This window comes from Exophiala aquamarina (genome assembly GCF_000709125.1).
Source record: "Exophiala aquamarina CBS 119918 chromosome Unknown aczIA-supercont1.2, whole genome shotgun sequence".
NCBI classification, from domain to species: Eukaryota; Fungi; Ascomycota; class Eurotiomycetes; order Chaetothyriales; family Herpotrichiellaceae; genus Exophiala; species Exophiala aquamarina.
Window position 1 is genome coordinate 4,137,718 of NW_013550586.1, and position 23,096 is coordinate 4,160,813.

Below are 23,096 nucleotides of genomic sequence, written 5' to 3' on the forward strand. Positions count from 1 at the left end.
TGTTAGTTGAGAGTCGCCGCCATCTTAAAACGAGTTCTCCAAGTTTCATCCATCACATCGAGCAACCATGGCCACAAACGAGACGCCCACTGCTGCTCCCACCAGCGCAACAACGGTACCCGAGACCACCACTGCTGCTCCAACTAGTACAACGCTCCCTGCCGAGGTCTCAAGTGTAGTTCCCGACGCCTCTACGGCTGAGAAATCTGCTGTCGACACAACCGCCACTCCGGTAAGTTGTAGTCATTACGATCTCTCCACACCTTGGTCTAACTGACCACATATGGAACAGTTAGATAGCGCTGCTGCTCCTGCGTCTGAGCCAGCGAAAGCCGTTGAAACAACTGACAAAACTGACGGCGCGGAGAAGGCTGATGAATCGGCGGCCAAGGAAGCAGCCCCAACCGAGGAGAAGGGAGCCACTCCAATTGAAGAACTCTGGTCTCTAGCTCAATCCAAGGGCCACCCGGAAATCTGGGGTGTCACTCTCGCCGATCCTGCAAACCACATCCCAACTCAGGTCATCTTGCAAAAGTATCTTAACGCCAATGATGGGGATCTCGTCAAGGCCAAGGATCAACTTGTAAAGACTCTCGAATGGCGCGCGAAGATGAAGCCTCTGGATTTGATGAGCAAGAAATTCAATCGAGCCAAGTTCGCAGGTTTGGGCTATGTGACAACTTTCGGAGCACCCGATGCTGCTGATCCAGAGCTCAAAGAAGTCTTCACCTGGAACATCTACGGGACTGTGCAGAACGTAGATGAGACTTTTGGGAATCTGGCAGAGTTAGTTGATTTATGACCTGACTTCGATTCATGGCATGTTATTGACCATCTAACAGGTTCATCGAATGGCGAGTTGTTCTCATGGAGGAAGCGTTGCATGCCCTTGCTATCGACAAAGCCGTCAAACCGATCACCGCAGAATGGGATCCCTACAAGATTTTCCAGGTCCATGACTACAAGTCAATCAGCTTCCTTCGCCAACAATCAGTTGTCAAAGCTGCCAGCACCGAGACCATCAAGATCTTTGCCCAGAACTACCCCGAACTACTCAAGGAAAAGTTCTTTGTCAACGTACCTGCGATCATGGGCTTCATCTATGCATTCATCAAGTTGTTCGTCGCCGCAAAGACTGCTAAGAAGTTCCATCCCATGAGCAACGCTGCTGGTCTAGCTGCAGAACTGAGTAACAGCAAGCTGAAGGGACTAGGAGCATTCTTGCCGAAGGAATATGGTGGTACGGGGTCAGACCTTAACAGTGCGGGAAAGCAGCCAGCTCTGGAGGCAGAGCCTGAAGCGACTGACGTGAATTCGAAGTAGAGCACGACAGCAGCTAGGACATGCCAGCCAACACAAAGGAAACCAACAGGATGTGGAAGAGCTACTTGAGGAGGATGTGGGGGACAAGCATAGACCATCTTTTTGGGGGCGGCGTTCGATATTACAGTTGAGTGGCATCAAGCGAGCGAAAATACCCCCATTCAGTCATTTTCTGGATCCAAAGTTGTCAGCAATGATCAATCGGTTGGATTCCGATCATTATGCAGTCTTGTCTTATCACTGGAGCCTTCTAGACCTTTAGGACTAGAGATTAAAAGAAACAACGACGACTAGACTACGTTTCCGCACGTCTCTGGCGGCCTCGTTAAGTTTGCCCCTTCATTCTCACATGTTACAGCAAAACAACCAGCCAGTGGCGCCTGCCGCCTCGGGTCGATGTCACAGTGGACAATGACGTCAAGGCGACTTCCCCCTCGCACCTTCTTCCCCTCCTGCCTGAAGACGTGAAGAGTTCGAGGCAGGCAGTTGCGAGACAACCAAGCCTTAGGACCCGAAATACCATCCGTCCCTCGACTTCTTTCTCTCTCTGTTGTGCTCCAAACTTTGCTGAACTTAACCACCTCTTTGCACACTCAATCACCTACAGTATCCCATCAAAACAAACAACATCTAACGCAAGATGTCTGACACCGGCCGCAAACCACTCACATCCCGTAAGTTGGCCTGTCGGGCCTTCGACGCCTTCGGCGCCTTTTCGCCATACATTCACTGACGATATCAAACAGAAATCGGAGAGACCATCACACCAGAGTCTCAGAAGTCGAGTCTTGACAAGGCTAAGGAGGGTGTCACTGACACTGCCGACAGCATTGCTGGTGCGGTTCAGCCTGGTTAGTCCCATGAACAAAAGCCAACCCTGCTTGTTTCCTCCCGAGTGTCTAGTCTTGCTAACTATTTCCCTTCTTCCAGGTGACAGCAAATCCACTAGCCAAAAGCTTTCCGATGAGACCAGTTCAGGTGCCAACACTGTTACTGACAAGTTGTCAGCCGCCGGCCAGAATATTCAAGAGTCTGCTTCCAACTTGACTCAACAAGCTCAATCGAACGCCGGCGCAGCTGGTGAAGGAGGTCAATCATATTTGCAACAAGCCCAAAATCTTGCGGCAAGTGCGTTGAACACTGCTAGTGACGCTGCTGCCAGTGAGATCACTTTCCTCCCAGCCTGTTGCCACCCGCCACTGACATGTTCTTTCAGACCTTGCCAACACTATTGGTGGTGAGAAAAAATAGGCACTGATGCATGGACGACACCTTTGACCAACAGCGTCACGACCGCTGCCGGAGGGCCATCAGGGTCATGGAGCTCGACGTGTAGAATGGTTAGACAGGAGCAGATATTCCTTACCTACGTCATTGTTCCAACATGAACATTCTTGTCAGCAGATTATTCGAACTGAATCCTATTCGAAGATAGCCGAGGGCATCCGATTGCATTAGTGTACAATGCATTACTGTTGTTGATTCTTTCCCTGTCCAGACGTCTCATTAGAATTCTCGCCAACCTTCACCACCTGTAATCATTTTCTCAGCAATGCTAGCGTTCTTCTCAGCCATAGACACCCATATATCTGAGGCTTCCAACACTGGCTCAGTCCCGAATTTCGTCTCACAGAAATCCCAAAGCCGCGAGAACTCACCTAGCGACGCTTGAACAAGATATTGTGGCGCCGCCTGGCCTGAACGTACACTTGCTTTCGCTTCGACCAAACTGTCAAGGAATAGCAGAGTGTGGTCGGCAGCTGTCCTCGACGGATTCTTTGACCCTGACTTCGATGCCACTGACTCTCGTGGACCCGGATACCCCTGAGCACCACCATCATCCTCAGCTCCGTCTCCGTCACCACCATTCTCACCAGAAACCCCCCAAACAACCCTGAAAACCTCTGTGTCCTGAACATCCACATACCAAGCCGCCGCGTTCTCGAGATCCCCTTCCACACGATGCAGCACGCCATGTAAGAACATCGCCTCATACGCCGGCGGCGCCTGCATATGACGCAGCAGGAAATGCGCGCTCGGCAGGTCGTAATTTAGGATGTGGAGGATGGATTCTAGTACCGGATGCAGCGAGAGGCGGCTTATTGTTGATGCTGGTAAGACTGGTTTTTGCGGTGAGGTTGGTAAAGAGAATAATAGTAAGTGTGTCGATGGGGAGAGGAGTTGGGATATGGTTTCTCCGTAAGGGTGTGACGCCATGCTGTAGAAAGAAAGGGGAATCTATCGAAGATGGCGATGGGAGTATCTTTTGAAGTGGTGGTTCTTGAACACGCTCGCCTGTTGTTGCTTGTATTATGTATCCGTAGTTGAGGAAACGAAAATAAAGGGGGGGTGGAGATGTCTTCAACGTCATCACTTCATATGGTTGGTCTTTCTTTCCATGCAACAAGTTGATACACTTAGGTATCAACTAGTTCTATTGATACGTCTCACCATTTCGGGACACTATCTATGAGTCTGTGCAAGTCATTATGTATCATTTGTATCGCCTTTTGCAAGAGAACGAGCTACAGAATACATAACCCATTTTTTGAGCCTGACTATAAATTCATACCTCAGAGAGATATTGTGCTAGAAAGCCCTCATCGCCAGGGGTCATGGACCCAAGACACAAGACCCAAAAGGAGAATTCACCTCAAAGCTTAGGACTCACGCGTGTCAGCTCAGCAATGACCTCCGCCGCGCCCCTGGACCCGGAGCGCACGGCACCTTCCATGTAGCCCCTCCATACGGACGAGAGCTCCGTGCCGACGAAATGCAGGTTTCCGGCCGGCGCACAGAGAGCGTTCCAGGCGTCGCCTGCCAACACACCGGGAGGCGTGACGGGACACGGGCAGCCCCAGCCGGAGTACTCCTCCTCCATCCAGGGCGACTCGGAGGCCTCGACGAAGAGATCAGTGACGACATCGATGCAGTCAGCGGAGAAGATCTCGCCGATTTGCTTCAAGACCGAGCGCTTCTTGCCCTCGGCGCCCTGCGCGGCCCATCTGCGGCCGAACTGCCCGCCCATGAAGCACGTCAGGGCATAGGTCTTGCCGTCGTCTAGGCTCGTGTCGCGGATCACCGAGATCGGGCCCGTGAATGACTGTGCGAGACCGCAGTGGTTCTTCTCCAGCCAGAAGGCGCGGCGGAAGGTGACGATGTATTTCGTGTAGAACCCGTAGCGCGTGCGGTTCGCCACGGCCGTCTTGCAGGGTGCGAGCGGAGGGCTGAACGCTATTGTTTTGTAGACCGGCGTGGGGATCGAGACGACGACTTTGCGCGCCCGGAACGTTTGGGGGTTCTGGCCTTTCGTCATGACCAAGACGCTTCCCTCGCGCTGCGCCTGCGTGATCGAGGCCACTGGGCTCTGCAATTTCAGGGCCCCTGGCGCCAGCTTGTCAGCCATTCCCTCCGCGAACGCAGACGTGCCCTCGCGGATCCGGAGGTACTGTCCGCCGCCCTTGCCGTCGCTGCGCATCGTCATCAGTCCTCCACCAGCGGCGCAGTACTCCAGGAAACATAGGGCGGAGAGCTCGCTGGGATCGCATCCGACCATGGCGTGTGTCCAGACTTGGGCTGTTGCGAACGCCTTCGGCGTGACCTTGGCCTCGTGTAGATACGTCTCGAAGGAGATCGAGTCGAGCTGCACGCGATGCGGCCCGTCCGAGAAGATCGAGGGCGAATGCGACGTAGACACCTCCTGCACTAGATCCCGGATCGCGATGCACGACGCCGTGTCCTCTGCGGACGAGTATTTCGGCACATCGCCATACGGGAACCGGACCAGGGACCCGTCCACGTCTTGCACCACGACGTCTCCCACGGTATTCTGGGCGTAGGTGTTGAGCCGCAGTTCCTGAGCCAGCTTCCACATTTCACTCTGGTTCGTGTCGTTGATCCACGCTGCGCCCAGCTCGGACTTGACAACCTTGTGGGTGGAACGAAGCGAGAGCGTCTTGCCGCCCACGCGGTCTCGTGCTTCGAGCACGAGATACTTCAATCCGGCCTGTTGGACGTCCAGCGCCGCTTGTAGCCCTGACAGGCCCGCGCCGACGATGACCACGTCGTAGCTGCTCGATGCCATTTTTCACAACATCGATGTGGAACGAGCAGATCGGACTATGTATCGATATGCTCGCAGCGAGTATTCGCTTCAGATGCAGCGAGTCTTTACTTACCTGAGACGTAAATGGCAAGCAAGTACCACTTAGGACTTCCTGGGCCAGCAGGCATAGTATGTATCTATCATATATGTATTGTATTAGTTCGGATGGAAAGACGTAGCCAAGAACATATTTTTTGATTTCCTCTCATGACCAGAAGGAGGCCCTCGGGTGCTCTTCTCCGTCTCGGGGGCTCCGAGCTTTGGGGGGAGGGGGAGGGTCCTCGTTAGGGACACCATCTTGAGGGGCCCCTTCTCCTCCTTCCAACTCCCCCACCGTTTGAGCCCATTCATTAATATTTCTCAAGTTAAATCCTTTGCAAGACATTCGAAGGGGAACACAGGGCACCGAGACTCATCGAGTTAATCTAACCAACTTACCTCGATTGTCTGTTCCACCACTCCGCCACAATCCAACAGCGTTTCTCTCCACCGGTTGACCTTCACTTCGGTGGGAAAGAAAAGGTGGGCTCACACTCGACCTTGGAAATGCCATGTCCATTTTCCCATCACTCGGTGATTTACGAACATTCTGTATCCAGGTGGCGAGCAGGATTCCCTCGCCAGTGTTTCCGAACTTAAAGACTCCAGGTGGGTGACACTCAAAGAGGCCTCTAGGCCGAAGTGCCTCTTGAGGATTTTCCCAATCCCTGATCCTATCCGAGGACACCTGCCTGAGAGGGAAAGGAGGCCATCACAGCTCGGCCTTCCTGTCGGAATCAGTCATTCCATTGCCTTGGATGAACAAGCATTTGAAAGGGTTGGGCAAGGCCATATGGTATCAAGAGCCCATTGAAATAGGGAGTGTTGTCCTGTCTGGACCCCCAGCAGCATTTGTGTGCCAAGACTCCTTCGTTCACCCAGCCTTGTGCAATGCCAGGTGACGCGCAGATTCACTCGAGACTTGCCGTTGTGATGGCATCAATACACCTGCCACATCTTAACTGGTACTGATGGATGGCAATGCATAATATGACCTGCGATCTGTGAGGCAGTTCAGTCCTCAACAGGAAAGTCACGTTTTCCATTCAGTTGGGCTTTGAAGGGTACAGCGGTATTCAACAGTGGCTCTTCTCATTCAACCAAGTACAACTTGACCTCGAACAGTAGCCGTTGCTTTCTGAAAATCATCCTGCTCATCTGAGCAGCCTTCTAATCCATCCTGTACTACTTGTTCCTCCTCGAAACCATGCTTTTGACCAAAGCGACAAACCAAAAGCACCTTATCCGTTTGAAACCCTTTGTTTACCTTTTCCTCCTTCTGATACCAAGTCCCCTCAAACTCTGTGTCTCCATCTGCAAAGATGCTTTCCAAACGAAGTCTTCCATCTTTCAGACCTAATGTTGCCGTGGTCAACCGGGAGAGCTCTTCAAGTGTCCGCGTGAGGAAGACCATCCCGTCTCACGCGACTGGCCGCCTCTCACGCGTCGACTTTGGTCCCAAACCTGTACAGGCATCAAAGAAATATCCTCTGCCATTCATCCCAACTTGCTTCAGGAAAGCCGCTGCCACTTACCCCCGCAGATATCAGCGCTCGAACGCACGGGCGAGAGCTACGCGAATCGAACAAGTTCTTTTCCCTGCTCACACTCCACCACCGGCACCTCGATCCTCTGATTCTCTTGGTTCACCAAGCATCTACAGAGCACCAGGCCTCAGAGGCGGTGACTCCAAATTCGCTTGTGCTTGCTTCAGACCAGCAGAGAGGACCGATTCCTGGGGTCTAGCAGACCACATCCAAAAACATGAGGCTGAGGTAGCAGGCCTACCTTTCCAGTGGCCTCCAGTCACCCAAGAACCTCTGCCACCGGTCCCTTTTGAGAGCCTGTGCGAGTATTGTCGGGCCACAGTTGATGGCAGTGATCAGGATTTCCAGGCGATCATCGAAGATGAGATCATGGCTGACGCTGAAGAGGAAATAGGGGGTGTTGATATGTACAACGTTGTGACTGACACTGAGATGGATGACGCGCCTCCCCTACCAGCATTCCATGATCAATCATTCCTTTCCCATTCAAGAGACCATTCTTTCAACACGAGTGAACCCCCCAACACCATCTAATGTTGTCCCATGGTACACTCCTCGCCTACAAGGCACTCTTTTCTCGCAGTCACAACCTGCTCTTCCACCAGTCCCTAAATTGAGTCAATTTCTGGGTTTTGGTGGACGTCCGACCGATCCCTGCGGAAGGTCCGGTCTGTCCGAGCATGCTCCACGGCAAAGTCAGACCATGGGGTCGCTGCATTCCTCGAAAGTTGCGCCGGCTGAAAAGCAACCATCGGCTGGCACGTTTGAGCTTGTATATACTGAGGATAGTGAGGACGACCTTTCAAGCGATGCGGGCCTCACTTTGACATCTCCAGGTATCGTTAGTTTCCTTAGAGACAGAGGAGATTGGAGGCTATCGTCTCGTTTGCAATAGAAGTCATGTTGTACGACAGGGAAGCAGGAAGACCGAGATTTGCAAGTGGTGTTGCAGTGGCTATCATGGAAGAAACATGCAGGGTTAAGTGCCAACCAAAACCCCTACGACGAAAGCAAGGATGATAGAAGTGGCTACTTGACGGAGGGGATGCCAGAGGGATCGACGACTCGACGAGCAGCAATATCAACAACCTCAATGACAGCAGTATTAAACGCGTGATGAAGTGTTTCTTTTCTCAGATTGCCCGCCCTCCCCTTAGCTGTTAACATGGGGACCTGGGAATGCTCAAATTCTAGTGAGCTCGTGGATGGTTGATTGGATGGAATGGAATAGACATTCCTTGGTCTATGCAACGGAGTGGTAACCAGGGCATGAGTTTGTCGAATTATGGGATATGTATGATAAAAGAGCCTCGTTTCTGAGTCGGAGGTCCTAGGATGTCCGCACAATGACTGGGTCTGCATGTGTGTTCGATCGGGAGATATGTGCCTGTTCGACCTGCCTCGAGGGAGCAAAGCACGAGGTACTATTAGTGAGGTATCGGAGGAATTTGGGGACGCTGGGGCTTCATCATAGGCACGGGCTTGCATTGGCGGCATGCAAGATTGCTGTATCCCTGCTCGGGGCTAGAGAGAGCACCCTGCGTTAACACGTCACTTGTGTGGAAGATGCTGGGAAAGTTGCCTCTCCAGGCTTCTAAATGATTAGTCTGATTCGACCCGGCATCTTGAAGAATGCATAGTACGAGGTACGATAACGGACAAAAGCCGATGAGCGGTCCCGGTCACACCTAAGTTAGTGCTTGTAACAAGTTGTCATCTCAGGCCACGGCCCCGTTCACCAGTCCGAATCTGCAGCTTGTGGAATTAGCGAGCCGCAACCACAAGACTTTCCGTGGTCGACCGTGAAGCGGACGCGACGAACGGTTCCGCCGTGCGAATGATGACTGAAACGAAAGCGTGAGATAGACTATTGCACAAATTACCCGGTACAAGTCCAGAAGAAGGCCGGACGCCAAGTTACCATCAGAAAAGCCTAACTACTCGTCGGTACCTAAGAGTTGGGGTGTCGCTACATATACAGAGGAATCCAAAAGAGCAGGTGGAGAAAGGATAGTCTACTGGCAACGGTCGCAAATGGCCCAAGTTGAACCGCAACCGCAACCGCAACCGCATGCGCATGGTGCAGATGAAGATGCATCCAGATGGAGGTGCCCGATGTTTGATGACACCAATTGCGGGGTTGAAATGAAGTTAAACTGGACACCCATTCCTTCATCGTAGAGCCCATCATGAATGGATGTTGTAGGCCTGTAGCTTGCCATTCTCCCTTTAGCGAACACGACTATCCACTACCTGACGAGGAGAAGTGGAACGAGGGTCTAATCTTCGATAATACAGCAGTTTCTTCATATATTCGCCCTCGCCGTGCTTGGCCATGGCTTCCCTTCTCCCGGATTGCTGTGTCTTGTCTCGATGTTCATTTGTTCCCTCCCAGCTATCCCGGGTTCTAGATTGCAAGAACTGATATCAGGCGTCCTGTACGGTTCGTCGCAATATTCGAATTCCTTTCTCTCCTTCAGCGTCTAGGTAGCGCCATTTCTTCAACGATGGGCAGAGAGGATATTGAGTTCAAAACCTCCGACCATGTCACATTACGTGGTTGGTTCTATAAGCCAGAGAACCACAGCGGCGATAAGCTTCCAGCCGTGGTTCTCGCTCATGGCTTTTCTGCCTTGAAGGAAATGGACCTCAACACCTTTGCTGAAGAATTCACCTCGAAACTTCCCATTGCCGCCTTGGTTTACGACAATCGTGGCTTTGGTGACAGTGACCACAAGGAAGGAGAACCCAGACATGAGATTGTCCCGTCGCTCCAGATCTCTGACTACTCCGACGCTATCACATATGTCTCACAGCGGCCAGAGGTCAATCCAGATAAGATTGCCATCTGGGGATCGTCCTATAGTGGTGGCCACGTTCTTTATGTCGGCGCCGTGGATCGTAGAGTCAAGGCCGTGCTCAGTCAAGCGCCGCTTGTGAGCGGATGGGACAATTTCAACCGTCTTGTTCGTCCAGATTTCGCGGTTGGGTTCAATGCCATGTTTGCAGCAGGTATGTGGACATGTCGCGTTCAGAACCACACCCGCCCCCAAAGACTAATATTGCGATCACTGCAGATAGGATCACGAGGTCCAACGGGGGCGAGGCAGGCTTCGTGCCTGTGGTTGACGAGGATCCTCTGAAACCATCCGCTCTCCCTACACCGGATAGCTATACCTTCTTTTCGTCCTGGGAAAAGAAGTCAAACTGGAAAAACACCGTCAGTCTCAAATCGTGAGTATACTTATCTGTCCGTGAACGGCATCTCCTTGCCACTATCTCTAAGCATTCGAGCAATCTAGGATCGAGCTGTTCCGTGGTTACGAGCCCCAACAGTTGATCGAACACATCGCGCCAACCCCGTTACTGATGACGATCGCAGCTGAAGACGTTCTGACGCCGGCAGATCTGGCAATTGGAGCTTTCGCAAGAGCAAGAGAACCTAAACAGTTGCAGTTACTCAATGGTGGTCATTTCGAAGCGTACTCTGGCAGGTTGTTTGAGCAGAATGCTGGCACACAGGTCGCGTTTTTGAAGAAATGGCTCATCGATACTTGACGCGACCCAAGGATACCGGGCGAGCTTGAAGTCGCTATCGGAGGAGCTAGAGCAGCGATTCCGACTTCGAGCAAAGCTAGCAGTCTCAGATAGTATTGACATTGGGCAAGTGAACAGCGTAGTGGCACGATGACAACGAGCGCAGCAAAGGCAGACCCGAAGGCCTTCAATGTGGAGATTTTGGTTCAGCATGTAGAGCGCCGAGGGTCTCCCATGATAATTTCATAAATCACATTCAAAATCACGCAAGGAGTGGGAAACTGTATTGCTTCCATTACTCAGTGTTGCAACTTCACCTCGAACGGTGAGATCTTTCTGAATGGTTCATCCCTAGAAGAAGGTGAAGGTATGTAAGGGCGAATTTATAGTCACGTGGTGATAAAGATTGTCCCGCAGCGATAAGCGGATTTGAATTCCCAATCTTGGATTCTTCGACACCACCGAAGCCAGCTGCTTAATCTTGTTCTCGGAGTGCGCAAGCCATGCTCTGGACCGCGTGAAATCTCCCTGATCTCTTCATTCCCCAGACTAAAACCTCATACGCCCGGCGCCTAGCGCCTCACACCAGAATCATCCATAACGATGTCCTCCAACGTCGGGCTCTCAACACCCCGCGGCTCAGGCACGTCGGGGTACGTGCAGCGCAACCTCTCAGTCCTGAAACCACGCGATGCGGGTGTCGGAGTGCCCTACACGCTCGACGGCAACCGAGGCGGGCCGCCTAGGACACGCAAGCCCGATGAAGACATCCTCAAGCACGACCGGCTGCGAGAGATCGAGGTGAAAGTGCTGGAACTGCGCGACGGGCTCGAAGACGCGGGCAAACTTGACGACGACGAGATCGAGGAAGAGACAGACAAGCTGCGTGAGAAGTTGACGCGAGAGATGGAGAGGTCGAGGAGTGGTGCTGGCAGTGGCTCAAAGAGTCGGCTTAAGAGTTACCAGGTGCATGAGATGGCGGAGGCGAAGGAGCGTGAGAGTGACAGGTTGAGACGGGCTTTAGGGCTGAAGGCCGGTGAGGTCCCTGAGGATGGTGAGCATCCTATGGCTAGGCAGGAAAAGAGGAGGAGACAAAGAGAAGAAGAAGAGGGCTTTGACGCTGATATCGCGACCGGTGCTGGCGCCAAGGGCGAAGAGCCAGATGAACTAAAAAGGGAAAGATGATAATCGAGACCAATTGTGGTTGGATCCCATGCGAGAGTGTGTGACTTCTCAAGGAGAAATTGCACTAGAAGGCATAATAATTGAGGGCGGGCGTTGGGCTTCATCTTGAAGCCCCAATCACTCGTCTCTCTTACTATCGAGAAACTCGACAAATATGATACGGCTCGAAGACTAGCCCAGCACCGCTTTTGAAGGAAACTCTCTGGTCCACAGCATCGTGTCAATGGCTGTCTTCGGAGTGAGAGCCTACCACCAAAAGACGCACGAGGCACTCATCATTCCGAACTGTCTCCACGACTCACGTTGAACCTACTTGCCTTCGGGCTCAACAAGGATCTATCCTGGAGTACAGGACTCATCCTACGCTAGTCTGCCCGACTATGGAGAGAGGATGGATGTGACCAAAAAGGGAGCTGTGATCCGATGGAATGCCTCAATTCTGAACGAAGCATTGACGCAATGAGACCCTTGGAATAATCGGGTCTCTCAGGCGATTTGATTCGGCTATCCGACTCGGAACATAACGACGGAAAGATAAAGTGCAATTGACCAGCGGTGTATACCACTATTATCATGACTGTGATTTTGTTATTCATGCGTAAGGCACCTCAAGCAACTGTGAGTTCCCGTGGTGGCAATTCCGTCTCATACTCGATCTCAACCCGACCTGCTTTCTTGCGAGGCTTGGGTGGAGGAGCGGCGCGTTTCCTCTTCCCACCAGGTGCGACCTTTGCTTCGACCTCGTCATCATCTTCTTCGCTGCTTTCATTGCTGTCCTCTGATGATCCTTCGTCACTGCCGGAGACGTCTGAAGCGTCCACTTCATCGGCACTCTCTCCGCCAAGCCAGTCGTCGAAGTCCTCCATCTCACGCTCCTCCTCGTCTTCGCTTTCCTCGAAATCGGAGACATACTCGACCTCGGCTTCGGCTTCGCCCTCGAGCTCATCCTCCTCCTCCTCGAGGTCCTCTGCTTCTTCTCCCTTCTCGGCCCGCTCCAACCCACGCAACACCTTCTTCCAGATATTCTCTTCCACGTTGATCGGCCGATCACCATACGCACCGCTTCTCAAACGATCAATCAACTCCCGCTCGATGGCACGCTCCACCTTGGCCGCGCTCTCGGCCTTGCGCTCTCTCGTCTCCTCCCTCCTTCTGATCTTGGGCGCGAGTTTAGGCACGAGCTTCTCGCCGAGCCGTTCCTCCTCTTTCGCAATGCGCCGCTGTCGGATCGCCACCTGCGTCAGCCGCGTGAGCCGCTGCTTGCACTTGTGGATGTAGAATTTCGGCCAGTACACCAGCTTCTCGTCGATCTGCGCCAGCGCCTTCTCGTAGTTGTTCGGCAGCCTGACCTTCTCCCACCATTTGGACGGGAGGTGCGTCCGCTCAGGGCTCTTGATGAACAGGCACAGCGCCCCCGTCTCAGGGTCTGGTCGTACCGTGGCATACCGCGAGTTCGCGAGCGGGCACGACTGTCGGTTGCAGAACCCCGTCAGGTTGTATTCGTTCCGGCAGAAGTTTTGCTCTTTCGTGCTTAGCCTGGACGTGGAAATTTTATCTTCGTTAGCTGCTCGATTCCCTTGCCTGCGTATGTCTTGCCGATGAAAAAGAAACTCACTTGAGCTTGAACGAACAAAATTGCTGGTTGATGACTTGCCAGACTATCTCGTCTGAAGACATCTTCAATAAGTATTCAGGACTCTAAATACGGTAAAAAAGGTCGGCTTTTGGTTGCCATTTAAGAGAACGATGAGACTTTGCGGCCTCCAGAGGACGCAACTCGAAAAAAGTTTCGAAAAAGGCGGAGAGAAATATGCCAAGACATTTGTTATCGCTTATCACAGATTGGCAAGTTTGTTAATTAGGCGGAATTGATGTCCCCCGTTTCAAGCTTCACGTACATCTCTAACATCTATACGTAGGTAAGTACGCTACTCAATTTTTTTCTAGGTACTGCCTAGCAGAAGGAGTCCTTACTAGTGGGTTCTCAAATCAGCATTATGTCTCCTTTTGCCCATGTGGGGCTCATATGTGTTTACACGCTTTTGTGGCTGTCTCCTTCACTGCCTACTCTATACCGTCCCATCGAGAAATCTGCATCATAAACTTCGATCGCAGACGCGCTGATCGTGAGGTTAGGAGGGTATTTCCATCCAATCCCTGAGCTTCTCCATCAGAGAGTCATGTAAGCACTCAAGACCTTCTTTGCATCAGCGCTCAGAGTCTCGTTGACAGTCTCCCCAATTCTGCCACCATGTTGCTGATCTGCTGCTTTGAGATAATGGCCCACCCATTTTCTCAGATCTATCACGTCGGCGAATGGATCTTTGACTGGTGGCCGAACTGTGTTGAGCTGTGTAAAACCAACACCAAAGCCAGAGTCCTCAACATCTAGTTCGGCAATATGATCATCAGCCTTTGGTGGTAGAGGTGGGTCTTCAAGCAATTTGAGCAAAGCGTTGCAAGTCAGCGGCCAGCCCTTTGGATATCGGGTGACAAAAGCCTCGGAATTGGCTAAGGTTTTGGTGAATGAGATGGCTGCGATTTTGCGATCAAGAGGCCGCGCCAGTTCTTGTGTTTTGGGAAGGATGATGCTCAGATACAACTGGCGGAAGACGTCTTGCTGTACCCGGTCTGTGGCTGCAATGAAGAAGTCCGTTCCCAGCCCTTTATCATCTCGCGAGGACACAAAATGGTAAAATCTGATGAATCTTGACGTAAAAGTCTGCGTCTGCTTATTCTGTAAACGCGAGAGCATGATGTTCAGGATATGTACCCAGTATTGCTCCAGCGCAGGAGGTGGGAAATTCGAAATAACATTCTCGAGCAAGTCAAACCCATAGCCTTCGTAGACCTTTGTTGCAACCAATTTCTGGAAGATCCCAAGAACGTGTTCGACCTGATTACCACTGATCAATTGTTCTTGGGCTCGAACAATGATCGCGCAGAGCAGTCTCACCAAGGCTGGTACATTGCCACGCTGTTCCCATAAAGTTGGGGCAATGATTGGGGCAATCAGTGGTTGATATTGCGAGGGTAGTGGTTTCGATGGCTCGGCTTCAAGCAATGCTGCCATCAACTGAAATACATAAGGTATGAACTCTTCCACACCACCAGAGAGAATGGCGAGGAAAGGATTGAAGAGAACAGACCCTAACGCTTCTGACTGGGCTGCTCCTGTGAATCTGATCAAGGCGCCTAAGCTTTCGAAATGGTAGTAGTAGAATCTGGGATTGCTGGGATTGGCAGATATAATCGTCGTGATGTTTGTAAGGTGTTGTAGTACACTCTGAGCCACAGTTGAGATACCTTCTTTGATCACTATCAGTACTCTCATGATGCAACGCATGAGGAACTCATTTTCTTGAACTTTTTCTGCAGCTCGGTCTTTCTCCACTAGGCTAAAGAGGTGCTCCAGTAGACTTGGTGCGAGGGGTGCGATATTGGATGCATCAATCACGGATTTGCCAGTGTCGTCAGTCATGGCCAGTACCCTCTCTACTGCTACTGCTGCATATGTGTAGACACAATAATTAGAGTTTCCGAGATGATTGACGAGAAGAGGCATAACTTGCTGCCATTGCTCTTTTGTGATGACACTCCTGAAAACGTACAGGTACTTAATCGCGTCGACCTTGAGCAGGGGGTGGGTATCTTCGTCTTGCAGATCGTGAGCGAGATTCTTGGAGAAAAAATCGCCAATATCCACCAGGCCATTTGTCTTTGTGACCCCGTGAGTGGAGGTGGTAGCGCCTTTGGATGCCAGTGCGAAAAACAAGCTAATAGCCATATCCTTGGCTCTCCAATTTTCTTGTGGGTTGCGTGAGAATTCGTCCAAAGCTTTCTGGACATAAGTCATGGCAATTCCGGTCACAGATTGTTCGAATTGATCACTGAGTTGGCGAAGGAAATCTCCGGCCGCTCGTCTGCGAGTTTCGCTGTCGGAACCCTCGAGATCTCGACGAATGAATTCGATCGGTTCATCCTCGAAGGTTTCAACATCAGAGTCTCGTAGCGCCACATTTGGAAGAATAACCTTCTCAATTATTTGAGTTTGGGTATTCGGATCGCTGAAAGTCTGTGCTTGCTGTTTGATGCCACCAATGGATGTCAAAAATTGCAGAGCCTTGCTAACAAGAATATCATTCTTCGGCTCGGGCCCAGTATTGGTCAATAAATTCCACGAGCTTCCCACAAAACCACCAACGTATTTTGAGAAATCGTCGTAGTACTTGCCAATGTAGAGCGTCAAGGCTTCGAAAATATTGGCTTTTATGTTTTCAAGCGGGCCAGCTTCCGACTCGTCATCGGTGTGGAGAAGGCTATTGTCGTATTCAAGGTACTTCAAAAGTAGGCCAGAGATTCCTTGAAGGTTGTCTTCAAAGATGGGGGATAGATCTTGGCAAGAGAGGTCATAAAACAATTGCATGACCAGGTCAAGCTCGGTGAACGCATTCTCAAGAGCAACCTTGTCATTGCCATGGATTCCGATGTGGGCATCGAGATTCTGCCACAGGGTGAGGAAAGGTTGGGCAAACTTAGAAAGCACGTGGTTGATCTCGGTAAATAGTTCGTCAGATCGGAATAGAGGCCGCCATCTTGCAAATATTGAGTGTGCAACTTGCAACACTCCAACATTGACGATAGGATCATCCTTTTTGAGTCTGGAAATGAGCTCATCCACCAGGGTGTCCCAGCGCTCCCAGAAGTCACTATCGGCAATTACGCTGATAGCCTCACCTAGCTGTGTTTGAATACCTCTGGGGACGGCGATCATGAGACCCACGATCTCAGTCTTGATAGCAGTGACGTCTTGTTGAGGAAGTTTGTAGTTGCCCTCAACATCAGTCCAGTTGCGCTTTATGAAGTTTTTGAAGAACAGGGCACTCGCAAGTCTCGTATTGTACTGGAAATCACTCGAGGCGGTGATATGGAGTAGGAGGAGAGCAAAGCCAGGCTTTTTCTCTTCGGCTCGAATTTTGAGTTCCGCTGAAGAGGATGTCAGTGTTGAAGAGTAAAACCGTCGTCGCAGTTTTGGCCAACCTTCTTTGTTTTGTCTAGGATCAAGACTTGCATCCAAAAGTTGAGCGAGAGGGCCTAAAGCAGCCATGATTGCGACGCAGAGTTGACTTGGTTCTGAGCAGGCGCAGTTATGAGATCGACAGACTTAACGCATCGTGGAGGGGGAGAGAGTGCTGTCAGATACAGAAGAAGTCGGTGGATCAGGAACGGAAGAGACTGAGACGAATGAGAACAAAGGGAGCGCTCGCAATTTGTATATGCAAAGACTGTGAACAGAAACGTGGACTTCCTGGGTAGGATGAGCCTCCATGATGGAATTGTTTATGGGAGCAACGGAGCAATGATCGGTTCACGGCAGAATAACTCCTCACCGCCTTGAACTATGGTGGCGCTCTGCGTTTCATGGAGATAGACTTCACCGGATGATAAGTGCGGTCAATCATTGAGTCAATACACGAATACATGCTGAGTCAGCTCTGCCCGGGGCTGGGTGCTGGGTGCTTGGGGTGCTTGGGTAGCCTGGAAGAAGCACACGGAGGACCTGAGATACCTAAAAGATAAACAAGAAAGCGATACGGGTGGTGTAAAGTTTTCACAACAAGCAAGGTCTAATTGCTGGCCTTGCTCGGCCCGCATCTTACTGAGAAGAAAAAAGACTTGGTCAAGCAGAAGAAAGGATGAATTGTGCAATTGCTAGCGAATGTCAGGACTCAGACCTCGCCACCGTGTGTTAGAGACTTAATGGAGGTGCCCCCTTGACCACAGTCCATGGGCCAGATCACTGGGCCACTGGCAGGCCTCACTTTGTGCCTCCCAGAGTCCCAGTTGGAGGGAGAATTTGACATTTCCGACTTGGCTTCAGCACTACAGATGCCTTCCCTTACTCCGTACCCAACCTAAAACCTATTATCTGCCTAACAGGCTTGAACATGTCACAACTCACCACCACCAAAATCACCACTACTGCTCCTACGACTACTATTTAGTACACAACTCTGTACTGTCCTGGTCTCAATCCCTTCAATATTGTTTTCCTTTTTCTGCATCGAATGTCCCGTTGCTCCAGTGTGTTCCATTTCCAGCAGGCGACCGCTTCTACTCGCTACTCCGGACTGATCCTGACCAATTTCCTTTACCCCAACTCACGTCATTCCAGAAGCCTAGAAGGTGGATTTCCCTACTAGAATAAGACTATTGATTGCAACCGGCTTTCATGAGGTAGAAGATCAGGTTCGCCACAGACAGACTCGCAAAAAGAAAAAAGGAGGCATTCGAAGCCTTCCAAATGCTGCATCTCCACCCGCGATAGATCGCTTTAACCGTCAACCATACCCCAGGTGAGAAGCCCTGTCAAATGATGCCACTTTCCCCCTAAGCCTTATCGATGTCTGGCTGGAAAAGCCTCACAGATAAGATAGTTAGCCTTTGTCATGTAATGCCCCCCATCCATGTTGGGAATCCTTTCTTTCTGGGCATCACCTGCATTGCCATCGTTGATAAGTTTCATTTATTTGCTGGGCACTCATCATCATTGAATCTGTCCTGCAGGGCTTGACGTCTTAGCTAACGTTTCTTCATGCAGCACAAATATCAAGTCGTATGTCGACAGAAAATGATTCGTTACAGGGAGCGTCAACCGATGCCAGGCATGATGTGGAACCCAAGGATCCATCTCTTCCTCCACATTCTACATCACAACAAGACTTAGATGGAGCGCTTACGGCTTCACGAAGCGAGACTGCCTCAGAGAAGTCATCTGATAATGGACCAGTCCTGAATTTATCTGAAATACTGAGACAAGGTCTAGCATTGAGCGAATCATCCGATGAAGTACGTCAATGGCTTCTCGCTTTTGACGACCATAAACCAGGGACTGATGTATCCTACAAACTTCAAAATGCGACTCAGCAGATCGATGGGGATTCTGCCAACGGCTCTCTTCTTTCATTACTTAATCAGTGGCTTGCTCTGTGGTCAGTAAAGTCTGATCGAGAGAGGAAGGAAAACAAGACCGCTAGAACCACGTCCCACAAAGAGCAAAAGCACCTAGACTGGTTACTACGCTATGTTGCCGACTTCATCACATTGGGCCATTCGGGTATTGATGTTGCAGAGCTATCTCAAACCGTGGAAACCATAACGACTATATGCCTCAATGCTAGCCGACAATCGGACATCAATGCCGGGATTAATGTTCTGCATGCCATTGCAGCCAACTTTGACTTTCCTGAGAGCGGGCTCGAGCAGACTTTGGTGGTTTTGTGTGCTTCAACTGCCAATCTACCCGAAACACCTGAGCATCTCTTTGATTGTGCGAAGATTTTGGCCACGGGGTATCTTAGTGAGCAGGTCATCAATGTGCTGTTCTCGTTTATCCTGACCCCGACCGCCGCCAACAACAGCAAAAACCTCTCTCACGCCAGAGGAGCAACACGACTCCTACGGATACTATTGCCGGAAATGAAAGACAGTGGCCAATTCATCCTCCCGTTGGAGGACACCGTGGACACGCTGTACACTGCTAGCATCCAAGGCATTTTCCGTTTTGGTCATGATGTCCTCAGTACATTTCATTCTTTGCTCAGCTGCAACACGAGGCAGGAAGAGATCACAAACCTTGATTTTGGCAAAATTGTTGGCGGTGTGAGTCTCTGTTTGAAGGCAAGCCCGCTCAGCAGTCAAACTGGCAGAAGTGAAAACCATGCCTTGCCTCCCACACCTTTACAAGAGGACGATCACCGACAATATGAACGGCACTTTCGCGATCGAGAAACCATGGCCAAGAAGATCGGGCGAGATTTGGGGACTTTGTTCGAGCATCTTGGTTCCCCTGCTCGTGAAATTATCGATGAATTCTTTCTCTCATACCCGCAATTTGCTGAGGCCCATCAGCTCATGCTTACTTTGGGTAACCTGAAAGACCACTATCTCCAGGCTGATGAAAACGAGATCAGAAGAGAGTACGCCGACAAAGTCTATCAACACATTGTTCGAAATACCACATTACCTCTGCCCTGTCGTCTCAGGGGGATCGAAATTGTCTTACACTCTGGGGATAGATTGACTGAAGGCGACTCCGATTCTACGCGAGTGAGTACGCATGCGTACAGTTGGATCCTTGACAAACTATTAACTCAGATCGATATTGAGCGAGACCGACAAGTCTTTGAGATGCTCCTCAGGTCCTTGCAATACATGGCTGGTAGCTACGAAGCGGCCGCTCAAGAACCTGCTTTGACAATGAGGACTCTTGAGAAGCTTAGCAGTCTTATATTCATCGGTCCGACATCAGGTTCCTGGAACGGTGGACTAGCTATCTTAGCAGCCAGGGTGCTTGTAACTATCTTCGCTTATAGCCTTCACACCGATGCCAATGCTGCAGTACGAGCATTTGAGATCTTACTTGAAGTCGCAAGTCCCCGCTGCAAGTCTCGAATTGCGCGGCTTGTCTCGAAGCGACTTCTTTTTCGATTGCGTGCGGATGATGCAGGCTACATCTACATCAACACCACCAGCGAGAGCTCCGACATCGCCGCTGCATTGCTACGCACTCGTGAATCAGCCGAGATCTTTACTTACGAGATACCTACTCCACAACGCCACTCGGCCAGCAGCACGAGCTTGTCGACCAGATCGGATGCAAATGACCCTATTTGGATCTATCCCGATACCGAGGAAGTGGACCATCCCTTTGCTGGGCGTTCTTCGGAGATTCTGAATGTTGACATCAAGACTGGCGCTCAAATACAAGCCGAATTAGACATGGACACATGGTTGATGAATATTACCCGGTGTTTACAAACGGATGTGGATTGGGAGACGTACAGCTACACGATCGTTCACGTGGGCGCACAGTTGAGCAACATAGCACTATTTCTCAACTCTATCCAAGCGGTGATAAAGCTTCGACAAGTCCTCTGTGGGCAGATTGTCAATGCGACTTTTCGCGAAGCGCCTGTGTCTAGTGGATTGAAGAAGTCTGATGTGGCCATATGCATGTTTCATTTCCTCACTTCTCTGATCCCGTACGCAACGATGAAATTGGAATCTATCCAGAAAGGATTTGGCGACGACCTTGTGCGTGCGTTCATCTCAGGGCTTGGTGCGTCCTGGGAGGGCACATCCCGGAATTGTATCCATGCACTGTCGGTGTGCAGTCTCGAAATACCATCTTCAGTAGCGACTTTGTATCCTACGATCATCGACAAAATGTCCAAGAATATGACGCAGGCCCACCTCACAAGCCACATTCTTGAGTTTTTGACAGAGGTTGCTCTCCAAACAGAAATGCACTCGAACCTGAATCCTGACGAAATACAAATAATATTTGGCATCTGTATTCAGTTCCTTGAGAAGACTCGCGAGCAATATCATACTTCTTCGACATCACAAGGCAGAGCGAGTGTTGTAGCTCGACACAGTGGGATGAATTTCCGCCGACCACCGTACAGAGCAGCAATGCTGACTGACCATGGAATGCCACAATACGCAGCTGCCTTGGCTTATCATAACATGATCTTTTGGTTCTTGTCCCTCCGACTTGAGACTCGAGCCAAATACATCTCCTGGATTGTTCCTCGACTCGTGTGGAAGAATTCGCGCGGAGAAGAGACCATTGATGAACAGAGTCAGGTGTTGATCGACATGATGCAGAGGACAGCATTTTCCGATCTTGGGGAGACTTCACCTGACCCAAATTTTGCTGGACCAGACGACGGGCCAGTCTCTACTGCGTCTTGGATTGTAGGTTTGAGTGTCATAACGGCAGAAACTGCAGGGCGTAGTGGCAAGTCACAGATCACCAAACGGCAGGCGTCGGGAACAACATATGCCACTTATCAGCAGAATACCGCACGTCTTCCTTCTCATCACACTCCCAGTCAAACGGAGATACGGCATCAAGAAGCGACAACGGAGATACTTCCTTCGCACGTGCTTCTTCAAATGATGGCTAGTGCAGCAACAACCAGTCTTGCTGACCAGCCCATTCAGCTACCACAAGAAGACTACGTAACTCGAGCGCTGGAGATTTTCGATCGAGTTCCAACCGTGGCTAGCCACAAGATAGGGGTGCTGTATATTGGTCCAGGGCAGTTGACAGAGCCAGATTATCTTGCCAACACGAGTGGATCTCAAGACTTTGAACGTCTCCTGGGAGGACTTGGCTATGTGGTCTCGTTGCAGCCGCCGCTTCGGTACAATCCACAAGGATTGGAATATCCGCGAGACGGTGAGAACACAATAGCATGGCGTGATCGAGTGGCGGAGATCGTGTATCATGTCCCTACTCTGATGCCGACTGATCTGGAGGAGGATCCGCAATGTATCACCAAGAAGTCACATGTGGGTAATTGTCATGTGAACATCGTCTTCAACCGATCAGGAGCGCCTTGGGAGATGGACAATTTCAGGTCACAACTCAATTATGTCAATATTGTCATCAGGCCAGCATGCCGGGGGAGAGTGAAAGAGGAAAAGGATTTCATTCCAGGGTTCTATCGGGTCCATGTCATCACCAAAGACGGACTGCCGAACCTCTCACCGGCGGCAGAACCTAAGATTATTTCTGCAGCTAAGCTTGCACAATTCGTTCGAGTGTTGGCAATCAACGCGAGCCAATTTTGTGGAACATGGAACACTAAAGATAGCGATACTGAATATCCAAGCGAATGGCGGACGAGACTACAGCACATCAAGATGCTCAAAGAACGTGTAATGGCCAAATCGGGTGACAAACAGCTGGTAACAGGGCTGTCATCTAACACAACTACATCTTCTGCGCCTGGATCATCCGGCGGCAGAAGAACGCCAGTTCCTCGAGACGAGTTGAGTGGACCTCGTAGAGATGGTACGTTGGCAGCTCAGCTGGACTTTAGTTCCTGGACGCTCTGATAGAACAGAGCCTAGAAAACAGAAATGGGAATGGAGCAACAATTGGTAACCAGGCAGCATGGTGTTGGGGCATGGAAAACTGTGGTATGGACAGGGCCAGAAGCACTTGCATTGGCGGAAAGGGGAAAAGTTATTGATTTTTTTTGTCAAGAGCAAACAAAAAAGGGCTCGATAATGTGTATAGCAAAAGCAACTCATCTCGGGATTGTTGGACAATCTTCAACACTGCTCTCCTCGCCAGGCTACGTGAGTTCTCTGTACCTACTACTACATATACGGAATAGCGACCGACTTAAGTCTTCCCTTTGTCAGATCACGTGAGTGAGGCGGCTTTCAAGCCACTAGTTACGTGCATGTGCCACACTCGCCGACGTCACCTCGTTCCCCGCCATCCAACCATCTACGCATTCAACTCCGTATTGCAGGCAGGCATCAGGAATTCCAGAAGT

General features: G+C 50.8%; 9 protein-coding genes across 9 annotated transcripts; 5 read left to right on the plus strand and 4 right to left on the minus strand.

Moving 5' to 3' along the window:
- Positions 1-67: 67 nt before the first annotated feature.
- Positions 68-1,323, plus strand: A1O9_03305 (uncharacterized protein; the record flags this gene model as incomplete). Its single annotated transcript, XM_013408871.1, has 3 exons — positions 68-232; positions 293-786; positions 843-1,323. The coding sequence occupies 3 exons, from the start codon at positions 68-70 to the stop codon at positions 1,321-1,323; spliced, it is 1,140 nt and encodes a 379-aa protein (XP_013264325.1).
- Positions 1,324-1,963: 640 nt separating this feature from the next.
- A1O9_03306 (uncharacterized protein) lies at positions 1,964-2,574 on the plus strand (the record flags this gene model as incomplete). The annotated part of the gene is made up of 4 exons (XM_013408872.1): positions 1,964-1,997; positions 2,070-2,174; positions 2,254-2,484; positions 2,540-2,574. The coding sequence occupies 4 exons, from the start codon at positions 1,964-1,966 to the stop codon at positions 2,572-2,574; spliced, it is 405 nt and encodes a 134-aa protein (XP_013264326.1).
- A 255-nt stretch (positions 2,575-2,829) lies between these two features.
- A1O9_03307 (uncharacterized protein) lies at positions 2,830-3,540 on the minus strand (the record flags this gene model as incomplete). Its single annotated transcript, XM_013408873.1, has 1 exon — positions 2,830-3,540. The coding sequence occupies one exon, from the start codon at positions 3,538-3,540 to the stop codon at positions 2,830-2,832; it is 711 nt and encodes a 236-aa protein (XP_013264327.1).
- Positions 3,541-3,976: 436 nt separating this feature from the next.
- A1O9_03308 (uncharacterized protein) lies at positions 3,977-5,407 on the minus strand (the record flags this gene model as incomplete). Its single annotated transcript, XM_013408874.1, has 1 exon — positions 3,977-5,407. The coding sequence occupies one exon, from the start codon at positions 5,405-5,407 to the stop codon at positions 3,977-3,979; it is 1,431 nt and encodes a 476-aa protein (XP_013264328.1).
- A 4,114-nt stretch (positions 5,408-9,521) lies between these two features.
- Positions 9,522-10,572, plus strand: A1O9_03309 (uncharacterized protein; the record flags this gene model as incomplete). The annotated part of the gene is made up of 3 exons (XM_013408875.1): positions 9,522-10,026; positions 10,092-10,248; positions 10,317-10,572. 3 exons carry the CDS (start codon positions 9,522-9,524, stop codon positions 10,570-10,572), a joined length of 918 nt encoding a protein of 305 aa, XP_013264329.1.
- Positions 10,573-11,154: 582 nt separating this feature from the next.
- On the plus strand, positions 11,155-11,736 carry A1O9_03310 (uncharacterized protein; the record flags this gene model as incomplete). Its single annotated transcript, XM_013408876.1, has 1 exon — positions 11,155-11,736. The coding sequence occupies one exon, from the start codon at positions 11,155-11,157 to the stop codon at positions 11,734-11,736; it is 582 nt and encodes a 193-aa protein (XP_013264330.1).
- Positions 11,737-12,344: 608 nt separating this feature from the next.
- On the minus strand, positions 12,345-13,413 carry A1O9_03311 (uncharacterized protein; the record flags this gene model as incomplete). Its single annotated transcript, XM_013408877.1, has 2 exons — positions 12,345-13,272; positions 13,352-13,413. 2 exons carry the CDS (start codon positions 13,411-13,413, stop codon positions 12,345-12,347), a joined length of 990 nt encoding a protein of 329 aa, XP_013264331.1.
- Positions 13,414-13,906: 493 nt separating this feature from the next.
- Positions 13,907-16,843, minus strand: A1O9_03312 (uncharacterized protein; the record flags this gene model as incomplete). The annotated part of the gene is made up of 2 exons (XM_013408878.1): positions 13,907-16,722; positions 16,777-16,843. 2 exons carry the CDS (start codon positions 16,841-16,843, stop codon positions 13,907-13,909), a joined length of 2,883 nt encoding a protein of 960 aa, XP_013264332.1.
- A 1,511-nt stretch (positions 16,844-18,354) lies between these two features.
- Positions 18,355-22,647, plus strand: A1O9_03313 (uncharacterized protein; the record flags this gene model as incomplete). The annotated part of the gene is made up of 1 exon (XM_013408879.1): positions 18,355-22,647. One exon carries the CDS (start codon positions 18,355-18,357, stop codon positions 22,645-22,647), a length of 4,293 nt encoding a protein of 1,430 aa, XP_013264333.1.
- Positions 22,648-23,096: the final 449 nt, after the last annotated feature.